The sequence below is a fragment of the Lissotriton helveticus genome, chromosome 10 (genome assembly GCF_964261635.1).
Source record: "Lissotriton helveticus chromosome 10, aLisHel1.1, whole genome shotgun sequence".
NCBI classification, from domain to species: domain Eukaryota; kingdom Metazoa; phylum Chordata; class Amphibia; order Caudata; family Salamandridae; genus Lissotriton; species Lissotriton helveticus.
In genome coordinates, this window is record NC_136071.1 from 227962518 (window position 1) to 227980483 (window position 17966).

General features: G+C 47.1%; 1 protein-coding gene across 3 annotated transcripts in view; it reads right to left on the reverse strand.

Annotated features, from left to right (window-relative positions):
• The window catches only part of LLGL1 (LLGL scribble cell polarity complex component 1), a 380653-nt gene that overhangs the window by 182025 nt on the left and 180662 nt on the right, over positions 1–17966 (reverse strand). For all 3 annotated transcript variants that reach the window (XM_078665185.1, XM_078665184.1, XM_078665186.1), the window contains 3 exons: positions 6088–6246; positions 4064–4226; positions 2780–2915 (listed from right to left, as the gene is read on the reverse strand). In XM_078665185.1, coding sequence (XP_078521311.1) covers positions 2780–2915; positions 4064–4226; positions 6088–6246 — 458 coding nt within the window. The remainder of the gene's footprint in view (positions 1–2779; positions 2916–4063; positions 4227–6087; positions 6247–17966) is intronic.

The following is a 17966-nucleotide window of genomic DNA, read 5'->3' on the forward strand; positions in this document are numbered from 1 at the left end:
TGTTAGGTTAACTGTATTTGTAAAGCACTGCTCATCACTCAATAGGATATCCAGGAACTGGAGCAGGTGTATAGGTGCCTGAGACATGTAGTTGGTTGAAGAGCCACATCATCAGCCTCTTGCGGAATTCATGAAGCAAGGAGGAGGCCCTGATGTGTAGTTGAAGATAATTCCATGTTTTGTACACGATGTGGGAGAAAGCTAGGCCTCCTGTTCTGCTTTTGCGGATCAGGAGGTGTATGTGAAAGAGTTAGGTTGAGTGCTGTTGTCTGGTGGGTTGGTGGAAGTGAAAGTGGCTGTTGAGGTATGCTGGCCCTATGTTGTGCAGTGACCTGTAGCTGTGTGTGAATAGTTTGAATTGACAGCATTTGTGTGTCAGAAGCCAATGGAGTTCTCTGCAGTGGGGTGTGATGTGGGTCGGACGTGGGACTTTTGGGATGAATGTCTTGTCGCAGCGTTGTGCATGATCTGAAGTCTGTGTAGGAGGTTGTTAGGGATTCAGGCGTAGAGAGCGCTTGTGTAATCTAGTCTGCTTGTGACGAGGGTGTGAGGGTCTGTACGCTGGTATTCATGGGTGTCTGTTCGCAGATTTTTTTGAGGGTGCATAGTATATGAAAGCAGAGGGAGCGGACTGAGTTTACTTGTGCTAGCATGTTAAGTTGGTCATCTAAGATGATTAGGGAGGAACAGATATCCCTACACGAAGGCAGCATTCTTCTATCACCAATCATACCCACATTAGAAAGACTCAAGAATATGTGCGATATATCAGAACTACACCAGGCATGACCGCAACTGTGACAAGTCAGTGATATTAACACTGGGAGGATGGACCCTGCAAGACACTTTTCCAATATGCCTTACATTAGAGTACCAGTACTTTAACTACAGAGGGATCTGAAAAGCATCAGACAAAAAGACACAATGCAAAGACAACCTAGAACTTTGATTAAGTAGGCTAAAGGCTGAAGTGGCTCACTGGAGCAATCTCATATTAACAGTGCTGCCAAGTGAAGCAGTGTATAAAATGACTGCTTTAACCAAGTTTCTTTAGTCACTACAGAACAGAACCTCACAAAATTTCTTAAATCGTTTTTCCAGAAAATAGATAGTACTACCAGAACACTACCATGCCTGGGGCGCTCTTCTCGGTCTACAAAGGTAAACACATGAAGAAAGATTAGCAATCCCTAACATACAGAATAACGAAGCAGCACAGTTCAGCATAGTGAATGATTCGGCATACCACCACCAAGACGAATCAGAACTCAAGGTGGATCGTTTTATATTCATCTCTGGGGTTACACACAGGTGCTAAAGAGGGGGGCCGATTGAGGGCCAGTGCCGTATGATGCCCCACCTGTGACTAATCCTATATTCCAATTTTGGAACAACAACTAAAAGTAACTGGATGGGACATTAGGTTAACACCTAAAACACAGATAATGGAGGGTGCACACCTAATGTAAACTACTAATTTTTATTTTTTACGAATTTTAATGCAATACAAACTATGGCCTAGAATCTGGAATAAAGGGCTGGAATAAAAATACCATATTATAATGTATTCCGTTAACTAATGATCATACGTATGTTATGTCAAACAAGGGCAAATTTCCTAAGTGGAAGATTAGTAGGAGGTAAAATTAAAGTTTCACTGAAAATTCTGCAAAACTCGTCAGTTTTGTCAAGTTGCAAAGTCTATGTACCTCATAGAACTTCACCTCTAGGCAAGGTTTTTTTTTTTTTTATTAAAAATGACCTTTAGCAAAAATACTTTTCTTGCAAAGATGTATTTTCAAAGAGTTTATCCACTTTTTAATTCCAATTAAAAACACAAACTTTTTGAGGCTTTGTGTCACAGAATGGTTAAAGAAAGAAGATACTTCTATAGGGGTCTAGGTTTAACATGGGCGACCCATGACGCAAGGGGAAAAGTCAATGCCAGCAAAATGTTGAAATGCTCTTAGACTGGTAGGAATGCATCAAATACACTGAAGAAGTAGCGGAGATAGGACTGTGTTGGGCGGGTCAGAAGAAAGCTGTGACCATTTAAAGCCTAATTTTAAACGTGCAGCCTTTATTTTGGATTGCGTTACACATTTTATATTTTAGCCCTCAATAGCTCGATTTTGCTCCAAAATGAATTTACAAAATCCCTTAAAACATGGCACGTCATTTCAGCAAATCTTTGCCAGACCACTCAGTCTCTTTTCACAGCCTAGTCAGACATCAGTTCACATCAATTATCTTCTCTGTGACTACAGTTTGAGTGTACAACCATCACTCTCCCAGCCGCTGTGGCCACCATCAATCCAAAACCAGCCACTCACTGACCCAAATCACATATAGGAAAATATGCCAAAAGCACCACAAATGTTAAGTAGGTGAAATAATGGATGGGGACCAACACACGAGAAAGGAGGCGGTGAAGAACAGTGGTACAGGGAGGAGCAGGACAACAGATTGAAGAACAACAATAATGTAAACTGTGCACCTGTACTAGGGAGTGGAATGGGGCTGAACAAGAAAAGGTAAGTAGATGAACAAGAGGTAAGGAAGAAGAACAGGAGATAGGAAAAAAACAAGAATTGCTGATGGGACTAAAGATAGCAGAGAAAGGTTTGGGAGTCAAATAAGGAGGAAGTGAAGTGCCAAATATTAGGGCACATGGATTTAGGATAGGAAAGGCACCTCATAGATGAATGTGGGAATTGAAGCAGTATTTATGGAAAGACTTTTCAACTTCCTGGCATGCTACACAGTTGATAAGACTCACCATATGGTATGGACGAGGAGACCGGTTGTGAGGAGTTGGGGCAGTCGCCGTTTACAGACCAAACCATGTAGCCACCATCACTGTGCGAGCTCACCAGGGTTTTGCCACTCCGTTCCCAGCAGAGACTTTCCAACTGCTGCAAAAACCCAACCAGCAAGTTTAACAGTCTAGCAAAGGGCATAATGAACACAGCATAAATATTCCCTCAATCTAATCTGTAACGCTCTCCTGTTCCCACATTCAGCAGAGCAAAGGGCCACCATTGCAGAACCTTAACCCAACCTCTAGCTACTGCTAGTTTTAGCAAAGTAAGATGTACAGAAGAGGTTACCAGCTATTCGTAACCACCTTGTGCCTAAAGAGGGATGAACTAAAGGCCATTCACTAATTCTAAACTCAATACAATGCAGAAGCAAGATCACTATGCTTTTTAATATCCATCCACCAATCTATAAATTAAGTTACGTACCAGACAGAACACAGCCCAGCTCCTTGGGCGAGTTACAGATGGTGGTCCTCACATCAATAAACTCTACTTGACAGTGTTTGTCGCATGGTAAATCCTCAGTCTACCCCTAATGCTTACATTCCCCATTAGCCCACATACCTTTTTCTGTTGCCTTTCTCCAATGTTCACTATGTAAGGAAAGCAGTTTTGTTTTTGTGGGTGGACAGTGGCCCAGATGTCTAGACAGTTGAGGTGGGCTGCATGTTTTCTTTTTACTGAGATGTACACCTTCCTCGTCCCCCGCTTTTCTATTTTCTTTACAGAGGGTGTCACCCTATATCCTGCTCCTTATGGGGTGTTGCCTTACTCATACTTCTGTTTACTCATGCAGCTGACCCAAACATTCTGCCAACTCCTACAGCCGCAGTGCGTTTGTAGACTGTGCAAAGCAGGGGGTGGAATGTCCAGTATTGGGTCTAACATAGCAAGAAGGCCGCATACTAGTTGAAGTACACAGCAGCTACACATATCCTACACTGCTCTCAAGCAACTCTTCATTTTAAAGCCTTTGGAGCAGCTTTGCATGACATGTACCATTGCACTCTGAAAGTGCAGAAACGGCCATAGACTTTTCTCTTTGGGAAAAAACACTACTTGCCCCGCTAACCAACAGCACAGGCAGATAGACTATCTGATGGACCTTCCATTTCTGACTAGAGAGGCTAGGTCTGACAATAGCGGCAAACAAGCAAAGTCTGTGGGGTTGCAGTCATTATCCAGCTATCAATTATTTGTTCTTTGAGTAAGTCTCAATGCTAGCAAGACCCACAACTTACCTGATTCCCCAGCAGAAGGTGGTCCACATGTCGAGTTGTATGGTCCCATACGACCACCAGACCCCGGCTATAGCCAATCAGGATCTTGCTGGGGTCTTGTGGGTGTTCCTGTAGGGATTCCACTGGTCCAAGGGCTTTCCCACACCGGTAATCATCTGGCACACTGTATAAGAGAGGAAGGACGTTAATCAGTGATTGCCCTAACCAAGTCTGGAATGCAGCAGTAAAGATGGTGTGAAGGAAAATTGGTACATTTCCTTTTTAGATCTGGGTTAACATTGTCACAAATGCAGCAGTTATGACCTGAAACCCACTGACCTCCTTGTACACAGTTACTACAATATCAAAATGGAATAGGACTTTCTAGTTATTTCACAGTGCCCAAAATAAACTGCGCACAGAATAACATAATGGGCACAAGAAAACTAGGACCAGACAAGTTGGAGAATTTGGTCACACATTAACGGAAGGAAAGAGGCAGGCAGATGATCAAAGTCATCAACTGACCAATGATTCTAAGGACAGGCACACATGGTAAAATAAAGACCCCCAGCCCATCTAGAACTCTATTATACAGTTGTTTCTTCACAAATCATGTGTTCTACAATGTTACACCTTTTTGTCTGTTTGGCGAATCATTTTAAAACTAATTACACTTTACCACCATTTCTGATGGGAAATTGTTCCACATACCGACTAAAGCTTAAGAAAGTCAATTTACAAATGATGCTTTAAGACCCTCCCACCCCAGTGCATGTCTACCTCTAACGGAATTAGAGGTCTTCTGCTATAAGATGACTGTCTTTTGTAAAGCACTGATGCTCTCTGAGAATCTGAATTCACCCCTCATGCCTTCAGGTCAGCGTAGATCTGTTTAGAGGCTTGTCATCAACCCTTTTGGTAGCTTGCTATTTACTATCTAAAATCTAGCTGTTTTGGGAGATCGTTGTCTACCCCACAAATCAGCTTGTCGCTTCCATTGTAGAGTACATGATTTGTTGGAGTGTCTTATAGCATCATTAGTATATGGTTTTTCTTAAACTTTAGTTGCTAAGTGCAACAATTTCCCAGCAGAAGTGATGATAAAGTGTAAGGAGTTTAAAAACGCTTTGACAAACAAGAAAAACAAAGGTATAACATTGTAGACCACATGATTCGTGAAGCAAGGACTGCGTAATAGAGGAAAATATTTCCAATGTATATATTCAAATTGAGAGACACGATGTGTTGGCCTTGATCACTGATGGTTATTCATGGAATCATGTCTATGTGCGTTTCGGCAACCCAAGCACCTTCATCAGGAATGCCACAGAAAAATATTTTCTTTCCTTTCTAGATAGAATGTTTCCTTTTAGTATCTTTGATAATTTTGTTCACATTCATTAGTAACACTGTTATTATCCCACCTTATCATGGTTGCAAAATAGTGATGAATGTATTTAAAGTATTTAAACAGGGTTGTATTTGTTGAAATATATATACAGGAAATGTATCCTTGTTGGTTCTATACATTGAGAGAACAATGAGATTGTGATATTCGTTATTTTTAATTGCAATGTGATCTCACAGGCAGTGTTTATCCCCCCCCCCCCCCCCCCAAAAAAAACTGTTTTTATGTCATTTTGAATGAATAAAAAGCTTTTATTATGCATCTGTGTGTACACTTATTTTTTTCCATTATAGTGTAGCAATTATTTTCTCTAATGCTCAATAGATTAAAGTGGTCTAGGGACTTGTTTTGAACATTCATATCAGAAGAGTCACCATGTCCCTGGTACTGGGCTTTCATTTTACAAGTCATTATCACTAGGTTCTTCAGTTTAATAGGGAAAACAAAGACTCCCACTCCCACAATGCACCGCTTTGTAAAATGAAAGTTCACAACTTGACAGTGTCCCGCCAATTTGGAGTGGTCTAGCAATTCTCTTGGATAGATAAAATTCTGGTCACATATGTTTCCCGTTCCCATCCCTCCAACCCCGCCCTAACCTTCACTTCACTTCACTTTCCCCACCTCATCTTACCACTGCAGAATTTCATCCTGTAGAATGTTTTTTTCCTCAATGAGCGAGAGGCCAGGAAGTGCTAAGAAATAAACTCCTCCTCCCTCGGTCCCAAGGCATGTGAGGTCACAGGACATCTTGACCAGGATGACGGTCACTCGGGTAACACTTGGAGGAGAGCTGGCAACAGTCAGAAAGAGGAGAATGTCACAAATTAGCATGATCCCAAACTGTACCCAAGACAGGGTGCAAACATTGATGTTTTTAAAGTGAAGTCAGCACCACCACCTCCTCAGTGTTTTAATCTAGAATGTGCACTTGTAGAGTGGAGAACTAACGATTAAAACATGCAAGCAATGAGGAATCAAATTAAGGGATTTTTACACCCAGAAAAACAAAGATCCATTTGACCAAGCAATTGGGCAAGAATGCATGAAGAGGACTTAGGGAGGGGAGAGCCACATCAAGAAGAGAGGAAAGAAACGTACACAAAAAAGCACACTAGCATCTGCCAACTACTAGAAAACCATCATGGTTAGAGTGACTATTATAATCTTGTGTACAAAAGATTCTAGCTTGGGCTGGATAGATCAAGTACAGTGAAGTGGGATCCCAATGGTAACTTTGTTTGTGCGTGTGGCTACGTCTGAATATGCTACGGATAGAGAAGAATACCCAGGTACAAGAAAAAAAGGGTTATGAAATTCCACAATGCTTTGTAAACAATAAAATAATGTAAATTAGTGCTGGGATGTAGGCACCCATTCTGCTATGTCTAGAGGGGGATCCAGGACATCTTGCTTGAGGGAACAAAGACCGCTAAACACTAGAAATCTGAGAGTCTTCATTGAGTTGAATTGTGCACCATACCAAAACTCCATGTCTACTTGTGAAACATGCACTTTAGGCTCACCATTCAAAAGATACCTTTTAAAAATTCTGCATCAATGGGCATGGTCAGGACACCGAACAGGACGGCCACTTTTTAGGTTTTGCCTCGCCAAAAAGATGCGCTCTGCGCATCTTTTTCGCGCAGGCGAAAACCTGATGAGAATTGTAGTGTGCTTTGGGTCGGCCCTCCTCATTCATTGGCTGGCTCTGTAAATGGAGCCTTGCCATTGGACGAGGGGCCTGTCCGTCAATGCCGGACCAGACACGGGGGCGTTCCCGACATTCTTTGGCTTTTGCCGACGTCACGCGACGCCGGGAACGCCCCCGAGTCTGGTCCGGCATTGCCGGCACCTCCCTTGCTCCCCCTCCCGCTTGTTTCCTGGTGCCCGTCTTCGTGCTCCGGGCACTGCTGTTTATCGGATGTTTGATGTTTTGTTTCCTGTTCTCCGTTTGCGACAACGCCGTTGCTATTCTCCGACACAACACCACCTCGTCTTTTGGATCGAGGGCTTCAGGGTCTTCTTTTCTTGTCTTTGCCGCGTTTATTTACTCTTCTACTTTTCATCGCAGATCCCCGGCCTCGATTAGGGAACGGTGGCCGGTTTTGGTGCTGATCTGTCGGGTAGGAGCGTACGTGAGTCCCCGGCTTCAAGGCCGCTGTAGGCCACTTTGGGGGAATGCCTCTTTCGTTAATAAAGCCGAGAGATGGGGTTCGCCGAAGGTTTATCATTTGCAAGTAGTTGGTTTGAAAGCGTGAGAGTGCTTTTTGATACCGAGTAGGGGCTGAGAGAGACTTACAAGTTGTTATATCTGACCCTGAACGTAGGGGCTCCATTCCAGTGACTGTGCCCAGCGCTGTTATGTCGTGGCAGCTAGGACACAACAAGCGCTTTAAAATGTGAAATTAGTTTAATGGTTTTGAGAAGATTCTGCCCACCAGTGGTGGAGCCAAAGTGAGGTCCCGGGTAAGCAGTCTACCCAGAGACCTCATCTTTGCGTTCCTTCGGACTCAAAGCCCGTTTTAATGCGGAGCGTACCCCGCACACTTTGGCGGCCGCTTTTCCACGCGAGCCGTTTTAGTTGGGTAGTCTCCATTTTTTTTGCTGGATCTGGTACACTGTTATTGTTGTGAATTGACGCCCGCTCCTTAAGACTCTCAATTCTGTCCCCCGACACACACACCTGGTATCGACCGAGAAGGTAAGTACCAGGTGACCGACCCTACCTCGTTCTCTGAACCGAGAATGTCAACCCTTTCTCCCGGTCGATTCCAGAAAATGTACCCAGGTCTTTCTGATCTGACATGTCTGCTCCCTCACCCATACGTTAAATATAATTTTTCCATTCTCGCGTAATACCTAGGGTGCGATGAACAAGTAATGTTGACCCCCCCCCCGACAGTGAGAAAATGTCCCCATAACATCTCATGTGGTTTGATTTGTTTCTTGCACCCAAGTTTGAATACCTCCTCCAGACAAGATCTCAAGTCCTTATTTTACACACTGTCTCCGCCGTGTTACCTTTGTTTGGCCGTTCATGAATACATTTGACTCCCCACCTTACATCTTCAGTGTCTAGTCTGAGCACCGCAACGCATAACATCACATGCTCTGAACGAACATTTTCTTTGTAACAATCCTGCTCTTTCCAGTCTCCTTTCAATGGGCATATGCAATGTAGTTTCGGTTTCTGGATTTTACAACCTTTTGACACTTGGTTTGTGATTTCCGGTACAAGCAGTACTGCAGTGGTTTACTCGCAAACACTTCCTTGTATGATGAGTCATACACAGTTCGGTTTCAGATACATAAGCATGGAAATCACTTGTTTCATATATAGAGATGTAGTTCAATTGGACCGAACACATTCTTGGGAAAAAAATCGAAACACGATTTCTAACCGCCTCGCAGGGTTTGCAATTCCAGTTCACGGCCTTATGTTAGTCCTCACATTATTGGTTACCGTACATAGCCCCTGTCTTTAGTACAAGCGACAATTTTACTTTTGAAATCCCTCCATCCTTGAGACCTGGCATTTAGAATTCAATTGATTGGACCTGTGTGCCTAGCAAACCTTAGTTTGCATGTGGAATATTAACATCTTTTTGTGATTTGTAATAAAGCGTGAACGCTTGAAAACAGCTTGAAACATTGAAAGAACATATTTGAACCAGCCTTTGACAATAAATTATGACGTAATGCAGCTAACACAAATGTAACGTGTGAAACTGCAGACTGTTATGTTCAGCCAGAGTGGAGCTTCAGAGTGGAGCTTCAGAGTGCAGAGTGGAGCTTCAGAGTGGAGCTTCAGAGTGCAGAGTGGAGCTTCAGAGTGGAGCTTCAGAGTGGAGCTTCAGAGTGGAGCTTCAGAGTGGAGCTTCAGAGTGGAGCTTCAGAGTGCAGAGTGGAGCTTCAGAGTGGAGCTTCAGAGTGCAGAGTGGAGCTTCAGAGTGCAGAGTGGAGCTTCAGAGTGCAGAGTGGAGCTTCAGAGTGCAGAGTGGAGCTGCAGAGTGGAGCTTCAGAGTGGAGCTTCAGAGTGGAGCTTCAGAGTGGAGCTTCAGAGTGGAGCTTCAGAGTGGAGCTTCAGAGTGGAGCTTCAGAGTGGAGCTTCAGAGTGGAGCTTCAGAGTGGAGCTTCAGAGTGGAGCTTCAGAGTGGAGCTTCAGAGTGCAGAGTGGAGCTTCAGAGTGCAGAGTGGAGCTTCAGAGTGGAGCTTCAGAGTGGAGCTTCAGAGTGCAGCTTCAGAGTGCAGCTTCAGAGTGCAGCTTCAGAGTGCAGCTTCAGAGTGCAGCTTCAGAGTGCAGCTTCAGAGTGGAGCTTCAGAGTGGAGCTTCAGAGTGGAGCTTCAGAGTGGAGCTTCAGAGTGGAGCTTCAGAGTGGAGCTTCAGAGTGGAGCTTCAGAGTGGAGCTTCAGAGTGGAGCTTCAGAGTGGAGCTTCAGAGTGGAGCTTCAGAGTGGAGCTTCAGAGTGGAGCTTCAGAGTGGAGCTTCAGAGTGGAGCTTCAGAGTGGAGCTTCAGAGTGGAGCTTCAGAGTGGAGCTTCAGAGTGGAGCTTCAGAGTGGAGCTTCAGAGTGCAGAGTGGAGCTTCAGAGTGGAGCTTCAGAGTGCAGATTCAGAGTGGAGCTTCAGAGTGCAGAGTGCAGATTCAGAGTGCAGATTCAGAGTGCAGATTCAGAGTGCAGATTCAGAGTGCAGATTCAGAGTGCAGATTCAGAGTGCAGATTCAGAGTGCAGATTCAGAGTGCAGATTCAGAGTGCAGATTCAGAGTGCAGATTCAGAGTGGAGCTTCAGAGTGGAGCTTCAGAGTGGAGCTTCAGAGTGGAGCTTCAGAGTGGAGCTTCAGAGTGGAGCTTCAGAGTGCAGATTCAGAGTGCAGATTCAGAGTGCAGATTCAGAGTGGAGCTTCAGAGTGCAGAGTGGAGCTGCAGAGTGGAGCTTCAGAGTGCAGAGTGGAGCTGCAGAGTGCAGATTCAGAGTGCAGAGTGGAGCTTCAGAGTGCAGATTCAGAGTGGAGCATCAGAGTGCAGATTCAGAGTGGAGCTGCAGAGTGCAGAGTGGAGCTTCAGAGTGCAGATTCAGAGTGGAGCTTCAGAGTGCAGAGTGGAGCTTCAGAGTGCAGATTCAGAGTGGAGCTTCAGAGTGCAGAGTGGAGCTTCAGAGTGCAGATTCAGAGTGGAGCTTCAGAGTGCAGAGTGGAGCTTCAGAGTGGAGCTTCAGAGTGGAGCTTCAGAGTGGAGCTTCAGAGTGGAGCATCAGAGTGGAGCATCAGAGTGGAGCATCAGAGTGGAGCATCAGAGTGGAGCATCAGAGTGGAGCATCAGAGTGGAGCATCAGAGTGGAGCATCAGAGTGGAGCATCAGAGTGGAGCTTCAGAGTGGAGCTTCAGAGTGGAGCTTCAGAGTGCAGATTCAGAGTGCAGATTCAGAGTGGAGCTTCAGAGTGGAGCTTCAGAGTGCAGAGTGCAGATTCAGAGTGGAGCTTCAGAGTGCAGAGTGGAGCTTCAGAGTGCAGATTCAGAGTGCAGAGTGGAGCTTCAGAGTGCAGAGTGGAGCTTCAGAGTGCAGAGTGGAGAGTGGAGCTTCAGAGTGCAGAGTGGAGAGTGGAGCTTCAGAGTGCAGAGTGGAGAGTGGAGCTTCAGAGTGCAGAGTGGAGAGTGGAGCTTCAGAGTGGAGCTTCAGAGTGGAGCTTCAGAGTGGAGCTTCAGAGTGGAGCTTCAGAGTGGAGCTTCAGAGTGGAGCTTCAGAGTGGAGCTTCAGAGTGGAGCTTCAGAGTGGAGCTTCAGAGTGGAGCTTCAGAGTGGAGCTTCAGAGTGGAGCTTCAGAGTGGAGCTTCAGAGTGGAGCTTCAGAGTGCAGCTTCAGAGTGCAGCTTCAGAGTGCAGCTTCAGAGTGGAGCTTCAGAGTGCAGCTTCAGAGTGCAGAGTGGAGCTTCAGAGTGCAGAGTGGAGCTTCAGAGTGGAGCTTCAGAGTGGAGCTTCAGAGTGGAGCTTCAGAGTGGAGCTTCAGAGTGGAGCTTCAGAGTGGAGCTTCAGAGTGGAGCTTCAGAGTGGAGCTTCAGAGTGCAGCTTCAGAGTGCAGCTTCAGAGTGCAGAGTGGAGCTTCAGAGTGGAGCTTCAGAGTGGAGCTTCAGAGTGGAGCTTCAGAGTGGAGCTTCAGAGTGGAGCTTCAGAGTGGAGCTTCAGAGTGGAGCTTCAGAGTGGAGCTTCAGAGTGGAGCTTCAGAGTGGAGCTTCAGAGTGGAGCTTCAGAGTGGAGTTTCAGAGTGGAGTTTCAGAGTGGAGCTTCAGAGTGGAGCTTCAGAGTGTCAAGAGCAATGCCAATAGCTCTAACTTTAACAAAGGCAAAACCATTGCATTGTAAATGCTTGTTGAGCTCTGCAGCCACTCCGCATCAACCTGACCTTTTTGCCAAACCAAGAGGCCCCCAGGCGTACAAAGCGCTGGCACTGGGGGTGGGTGATGCGGGAAGGGCTTGGAGCCCCCACAAGAATATATCACAGGGGGCTCGGTTGTAGAGGAGATGTTGTGCTGCGTGTTTGGTGTGGGGAGGGCCAAGACAGGCGATCACATCAGACCCTCGGTTGTCGGCCAAGAGAATCTACCTACAGGGAGAACTTAATGCCCTATACTGGAAGCAAATGCTTTGGGGGAGACTGAGTCGCGCAGCTGCATCACAGAGGGCTCCAGTGGTGCCAAGATGCTGCCTGTTCAGGTCAGGAGAGAGCATCGGCCCCTCCCCCTGCGGCCGAGTGGTGGATGGCCTTTGCTTGACAGGCGATTCTGAGGGGTTGACGTCGGTGCGGAGGGCTACTGTATTGGGAGCCCAGAGCCGTTGTTGAGGCCCCGCGATGGGGAAGGGGGTCTCCCCTTGGCACAAGCGGGCAATGGCCCTTGATGCCAGTTAGGAGGCTCAACCTAGGAGGCCACATAACCCCAGAGAAGAATTCTGCTGCCACACGAGCCAGGGAGCCATTAAGATCTGGGGCTTGAAGGGTGCAGCCCACGTAGACTGTCGCTGGTGGCCCAGGTGCGGCGCGAGACTGTTCTGGGTACCTGCCCCTATCCCTGCCCGGAAGACCACTTCTGGGGGCTGAGGAGTGATCAGGCTGTGTGTGGGGCAGGAGTGAATGGGCATTGACAGCCGCCAGACTCTTTGGAAGAGTATATGCCCGAGCAAGCCAACACAAATCACGGTGCACCCTGAGGTGGTGGGTGTCTGCCCTTGGATCCATTTGGAAGACATCACCTTTGAGGTTGAAGAGGAGTCAGACTTGTGGGAGGAGTACAGTCCCCAGTTCAGTACAGTGGTGTGATATTGGATGGGTGTGGACAATTGGCCAGATTTACCAGGAGAGTAGCATGCACTGGCCTTCTGACTCTCCCTTGGGATACTGTGCATAGTGGGTGATTCACCGAACCCTAATTCTATTATGGGTGAGGGGTGTCCTGCTGACCCCTCTCTTCTTCTGCCTTCATTTAGGGCTGTCGGGTGATCTATAGAGCCCAGGAATCCCTATTGCCTTCTCTATCCATCGCGGGCTGCTTGGAGCCCTCTGGACACATCATGGGGGAAAGAAACAACTCAGGGTTCGGATTTCCCATGGCCATATTGACAAATATACGTGACCTGCAGAGGTTGCTGACAAATATCTCTTATTGGCAGCTGCACCTGTTCCCAAAGATCACTCGACCCCCATCTTGCAGGTGATCCATGACTTCCAATACTCCCTGGAGTGGAAAATGGGTGAACTGAAAGTGCATGTCTCTCAGTTAAGGCAGGAACTGCGAAATAAGACTGCAAGGGTAGTGGAGGTTGAGGGTCACATCTCGATAACAGAAGATCAATCAATCAATCAATCAATCAACATTTTTATAAAGCGCGCTACTCACCCGCAAGGGTCCCAAGGCTCTGGGAGGAGGGGGGGGGGGTGTACTGCTACTGCTCAAAGAACCAGGGTCTTGAGTTGCCTCCTGAAGGAGAGATGGTCCTGGGTCAGTCGAAGGTGGGTGGGGAGGGAGTTCCACGTCTTGGCCGCCAGGTAGGAGAAAGATCTTCCTCCGGTGGTGGTTCTGTGAATCCGCGGGACGGTGGCGAGGGCGAGGCTGGCGGATCGGAGCTGTCGGGTGGGTGTGTAGAACGTGAGGCGGTTGTTGAGGTATTTGGGGCCCATGTCGTGGAGGGCCTTGTGAGCGTGGGTGAGGAGCCTGAACGTGATCGGGGAGCCAGTGCAGGTCTCGCAGGTGGGCAGAGATGTGGCTGTGTCGGAGGATGTCCAGGATGAGTCGTGCAGAAGCGTTCTGTATGCGCTGGAGTCTTTTCTGTAGTTTGGCTGTGGTACCAGCATAGAGGGTGTTCCCGTAGTCCAGTCGGCTGGTGACGAGTGCCTGGGTGACCGTCTTTCTTGTTTCGGTGGGGCTCCACCTGAAGATCTTTCGGAGCATGCGCAGGGTGTTGAAACACGATGACGAGACGGCGTTGACTTGCTTGGTCACCGTGAGGGAGGAGTCCAGGATGAAGCCCAGGTTGCGTGCGTGGTCCGTGGGCTTGGGGTGGTGCCCAGTGCAGGGGGGCACCAGGAGTCGTCCCAGGCTGAGGGGGATGGTCCGAGGATGAGGACTTCAGTCTTGTCTGAGTTGAGTTTCAGACGGCTGAGTTTCATCCATTTCGCTACGTCTTTCATTCCTTCCTGGAGGCTGGCTCTGGTGGTGGCGGGGTCGTTGGTGAGGGAGGAGGATCAGCTGGGTGTCGTCAGCGTAGGAAATGATGTTTAAGTTGTGTTGGCGTGCGATGGCTGCGAGGGGGCTCATGTAGACGTTGAAGGGGGTAGGAAGATAAACTCCACATGTTACAAACCACTATTTCTGGACTTCAGAAGACTGTGCATTACCTTGAATCGTGAGAGGAAGCCGCGGATGACCGTTCACAATGTAACATGAATTGTGGGGGTCCCGGAGGGTGCAGAGCGGATGTCCCCCACTCAATTTGTGATCACCTGGCTGAACTCCTGGGTGCCGCAGGAGGAGTAGTCACCCTGCTTTCCAGTGGAGAGGCACACAGGTCCCTGGCACGAAGACCACAGCCGGGCGATCCGCCTCACCCCATAATTACTTGTATTTTTAACTTTGCTGACACAACAAGATCCCTAGGGCTTCTCTACTAAAGGAGAAATTGACATGCGACTCTGCCCAAGGGATGGTTTTCCCCCGATTACATGTTGGAAAGTTATGCAAGAGAGACACACACAGTCCTCTCAGTTAAACAGAAGCTACGAGCGCTTCCGATTCAATTCATGCTGCACAGCTGAAAGTGATATATCTGAATAAGTCTCTTTTCTTTGATACATCTGAAGTGGCTTGGGCACGGCTGGAAGAGAGGCTCTCTCCCCAGTGCAACTTTCCCTTCCTCGCTCACAATTGTGATACCGCCAGACCAAGCCAGAGCTGTTGGTAGCTGCTGTGTTGATTCTAGCGCATGTGACGGAGGCACCACTCCACCGCTGGGTTAATCAACGCTGTGGGGCACTGCCGCCCGTGGGTACTGTACATGGATTTAAACACATGAAAGGGCTTCTCTTGCTCTGGTTACAACAGGAGCCTTTGCCCCAAGGAACTGTCAAGTAATTGGGCCTATCATAGAAATACTACCTTGCTACCATAGCAGAAGGGCATGCGGCTAACCACATGGACCGTCAATCTCCTTTCTTTACCTCTATTTTTTTATTTTATTTTTTATCCTCATTTGCCTGACCCACTCTTATTTAGCCTCCAACTGCCATCCACGCAATCAAGGTGCAGGGTTTCCTCTGCACCCAATACTACAATTGGTGGAAACCGGCAAGAGATGGCCCGAAGTGTATCGGGGTAAAAGACTCCAAACTGGACGTTTTATTCAATTGAACTAGCCATTCGGAGCCAACTGGGGGGGGCCTAGTTCTGGAGTTTCAAGGCATAATCATAGGACCGGGAAAAAAAAAAAAAAAAACAAAAAAAAAACCCGGTTATTGTCTCCAGCGGACCAAAACGTTCCAAAACATACGACTACTTTCGCCACCTGATCTCCTCAAATCTGTTTTAGAGGTTGCGTAGAGAGACGACAGCCAGTTTGCGTGTGTTGGTGCTAGATTTTCAGTCCAGACCTTGCATATCTCTCTTCTTGCAAGCAGTATGGCGTAGAACAGAAATGACCTTGCGTGGCCCTTTATATTGTTGTCCCATCCAAACATAATCAAGGAAAGTGAGATAGAGATCGAAGTGTTAAGGATGGAGTCCAGGGTTACTTTAACTTCATTCCAAAACTGTGATATGTTGGGGCATTCCTTGAACATGTGAATATCTGAGGCTGCGGTAAGGCCACATTTGTTACATTTTTTGCCTGGGATAAATTTGGATAGTTTTAACGGTGTAAAATATGCTCGATGAATTGTGAAGAAGTGATTACGCCTTAGCCATGCAGGTTTGACGCATTTATATAGTAAGGTGCAGGAATTCTGCCAGGTTTCGATGCTCTGAGCACCCAGATCTGAGCCCCATAGTTGTTCCGGGAGGGTGAAATCTCCATCTATCTCTTCTAGCAGGCACCAGTACCACTGCGAGACCTCTTTGCCCCCTGCTGGTTTCGTTACCAATTTCTCTTCAGTGATACTATGCTTCCCTAGTGTTACCCCAGACCTGTTTGATGCCTTAACCCAACTATCTAATTGTAAAAACTTAAACCTCGAGAGCTCTATCCCCCGCTGCTCCCGCAACTCCTCCCAGGGCCTCAGTGATTCTCCTGTCAACACTTCTCCCCATGTTAGTATCCCTCCTGCTCTCAACGGAATAGAAAGCCTGTCGTCCCAGCAAGAAGGCAGCCCTGGAGATTCCCAGATGGGTGCGAGGTTGGAGTAGTATGACAAACCCAGGTTCCTCCTTATATGTGACCATATCTTCGCAGCATTGCCTTAAACATAAGGCCTATTGATGTATTGGATGGCACTTTTAAGAGCATTCTCGAATGGGATAGTTGGAATGCCCACGCATTTTCTTTTTTCTTTTGTGGTTAGTCTTCTGGGGTTGTTAGGGGAATGGTGCGGAGGCCCAATGTTGGGGAGTGGTTGCATGGTTGACAAAGGTTACTAGTTTATTCCACAACAGATACTTCGTGTTTATGAGGTATGGGGAGGGGGATGCAAGGGTTCAGTTACTGTTTTTCATCTTTGTTTCTTTCATACTTCAAATATCGCTACACATGGACATGTCTGACTATAACCCAGACCACCTCTACCATTTGACGACAGATCTGGTATTGACCTGCCCAATGAATTACTATTTTGACGCTGATGTACCAGGCACTGTTTGTCTCCTGACCTGGACTGTTAAAGATATCTTGGATCCTGTTGAGAGGTGCCGTGCTAGAGCAGGCTAATTGGCACTGGGCTGATTTATTTCTACAGAAGACCAACCTAGTGGGCACCAGATGCCCTTTTCTCGCCTGTATGGGATACACACAGGTGTAACATACGGGATTTGCACAAGAGTCAAGGTTGATGGTCATTTTTATACATCAACTTTGTCCTCTGGTGTTGGACAGGACTTTGTGGAGGAGGAAACCGGATATTGCAGTGTAGCTCCAAAATTGTCATGCAGACACCCCATTGCGTTGGCTAGAGTCAGTTCCCCTCCACAACTCACACATAAGTTTCTGCAGGATGATGGGTTCTTGTGTGTGGGTTGTGTGTTGGGGAAGGGGGGCTTCAATATGGTGGCAGATTGGGAGATAGGAACTCCAAGGCGGAGATACCTTTTACTTCTGGGCCCACTAGGTCTTCTTTGAGCTGGACTACTTTCTTCTACCATTCTCGGATCTCACAGTATGAAGGATACTTCCATGCATAATCTTGGTCTCTCAGACCACACTCCTCTGAAACTATGAGTGCTGTGGGCAGAATTGCTGCCACAGTTGAGCTGGCGTCTGAACGTGTGGTGGCTTCAGGACACTGAGACCAAGACTTAGTCACACAACCATACAAAGATACGTGGACACAACAATGGTATGGTTGTGTCTTTCAGGATACCCTCCTGCAGGCCTTAAAGGCCATCGTCAGGGGTGACATTGTGAGCTATGTTTCCAGAAGGTGCAAGAAGCATGGTCAGGAAATGATGGACCTGAAGACCTGTATCGTAAAGTTGGAGGTAGCTCATGCTGCGTCTGGCTCCCCCTCTGTACTGAAAGTTTCCCTACATTAACAAGAGATACTTACTTTCTGCAGCAAGACCAGTTGTTTTGTGCATCGCCCATAAGCAATTGACAGTTGCATCGATCAGGGCAGTGACAAGACTAGTAAGACTCTGGACTGACTCTGTTAAATATACAATAGGTGTGTGATGTGCTGTGTTAGTACAGCCAGGCAAGAGGTCAATTATGTGAAGTATACGAATAGGACATGTTACAACGCGTACTAATACCACGCGTGGCATTACAAAGCAGGTATTACTGCGCGCATTCACCACGACCCACCATTACAACGCATACTTT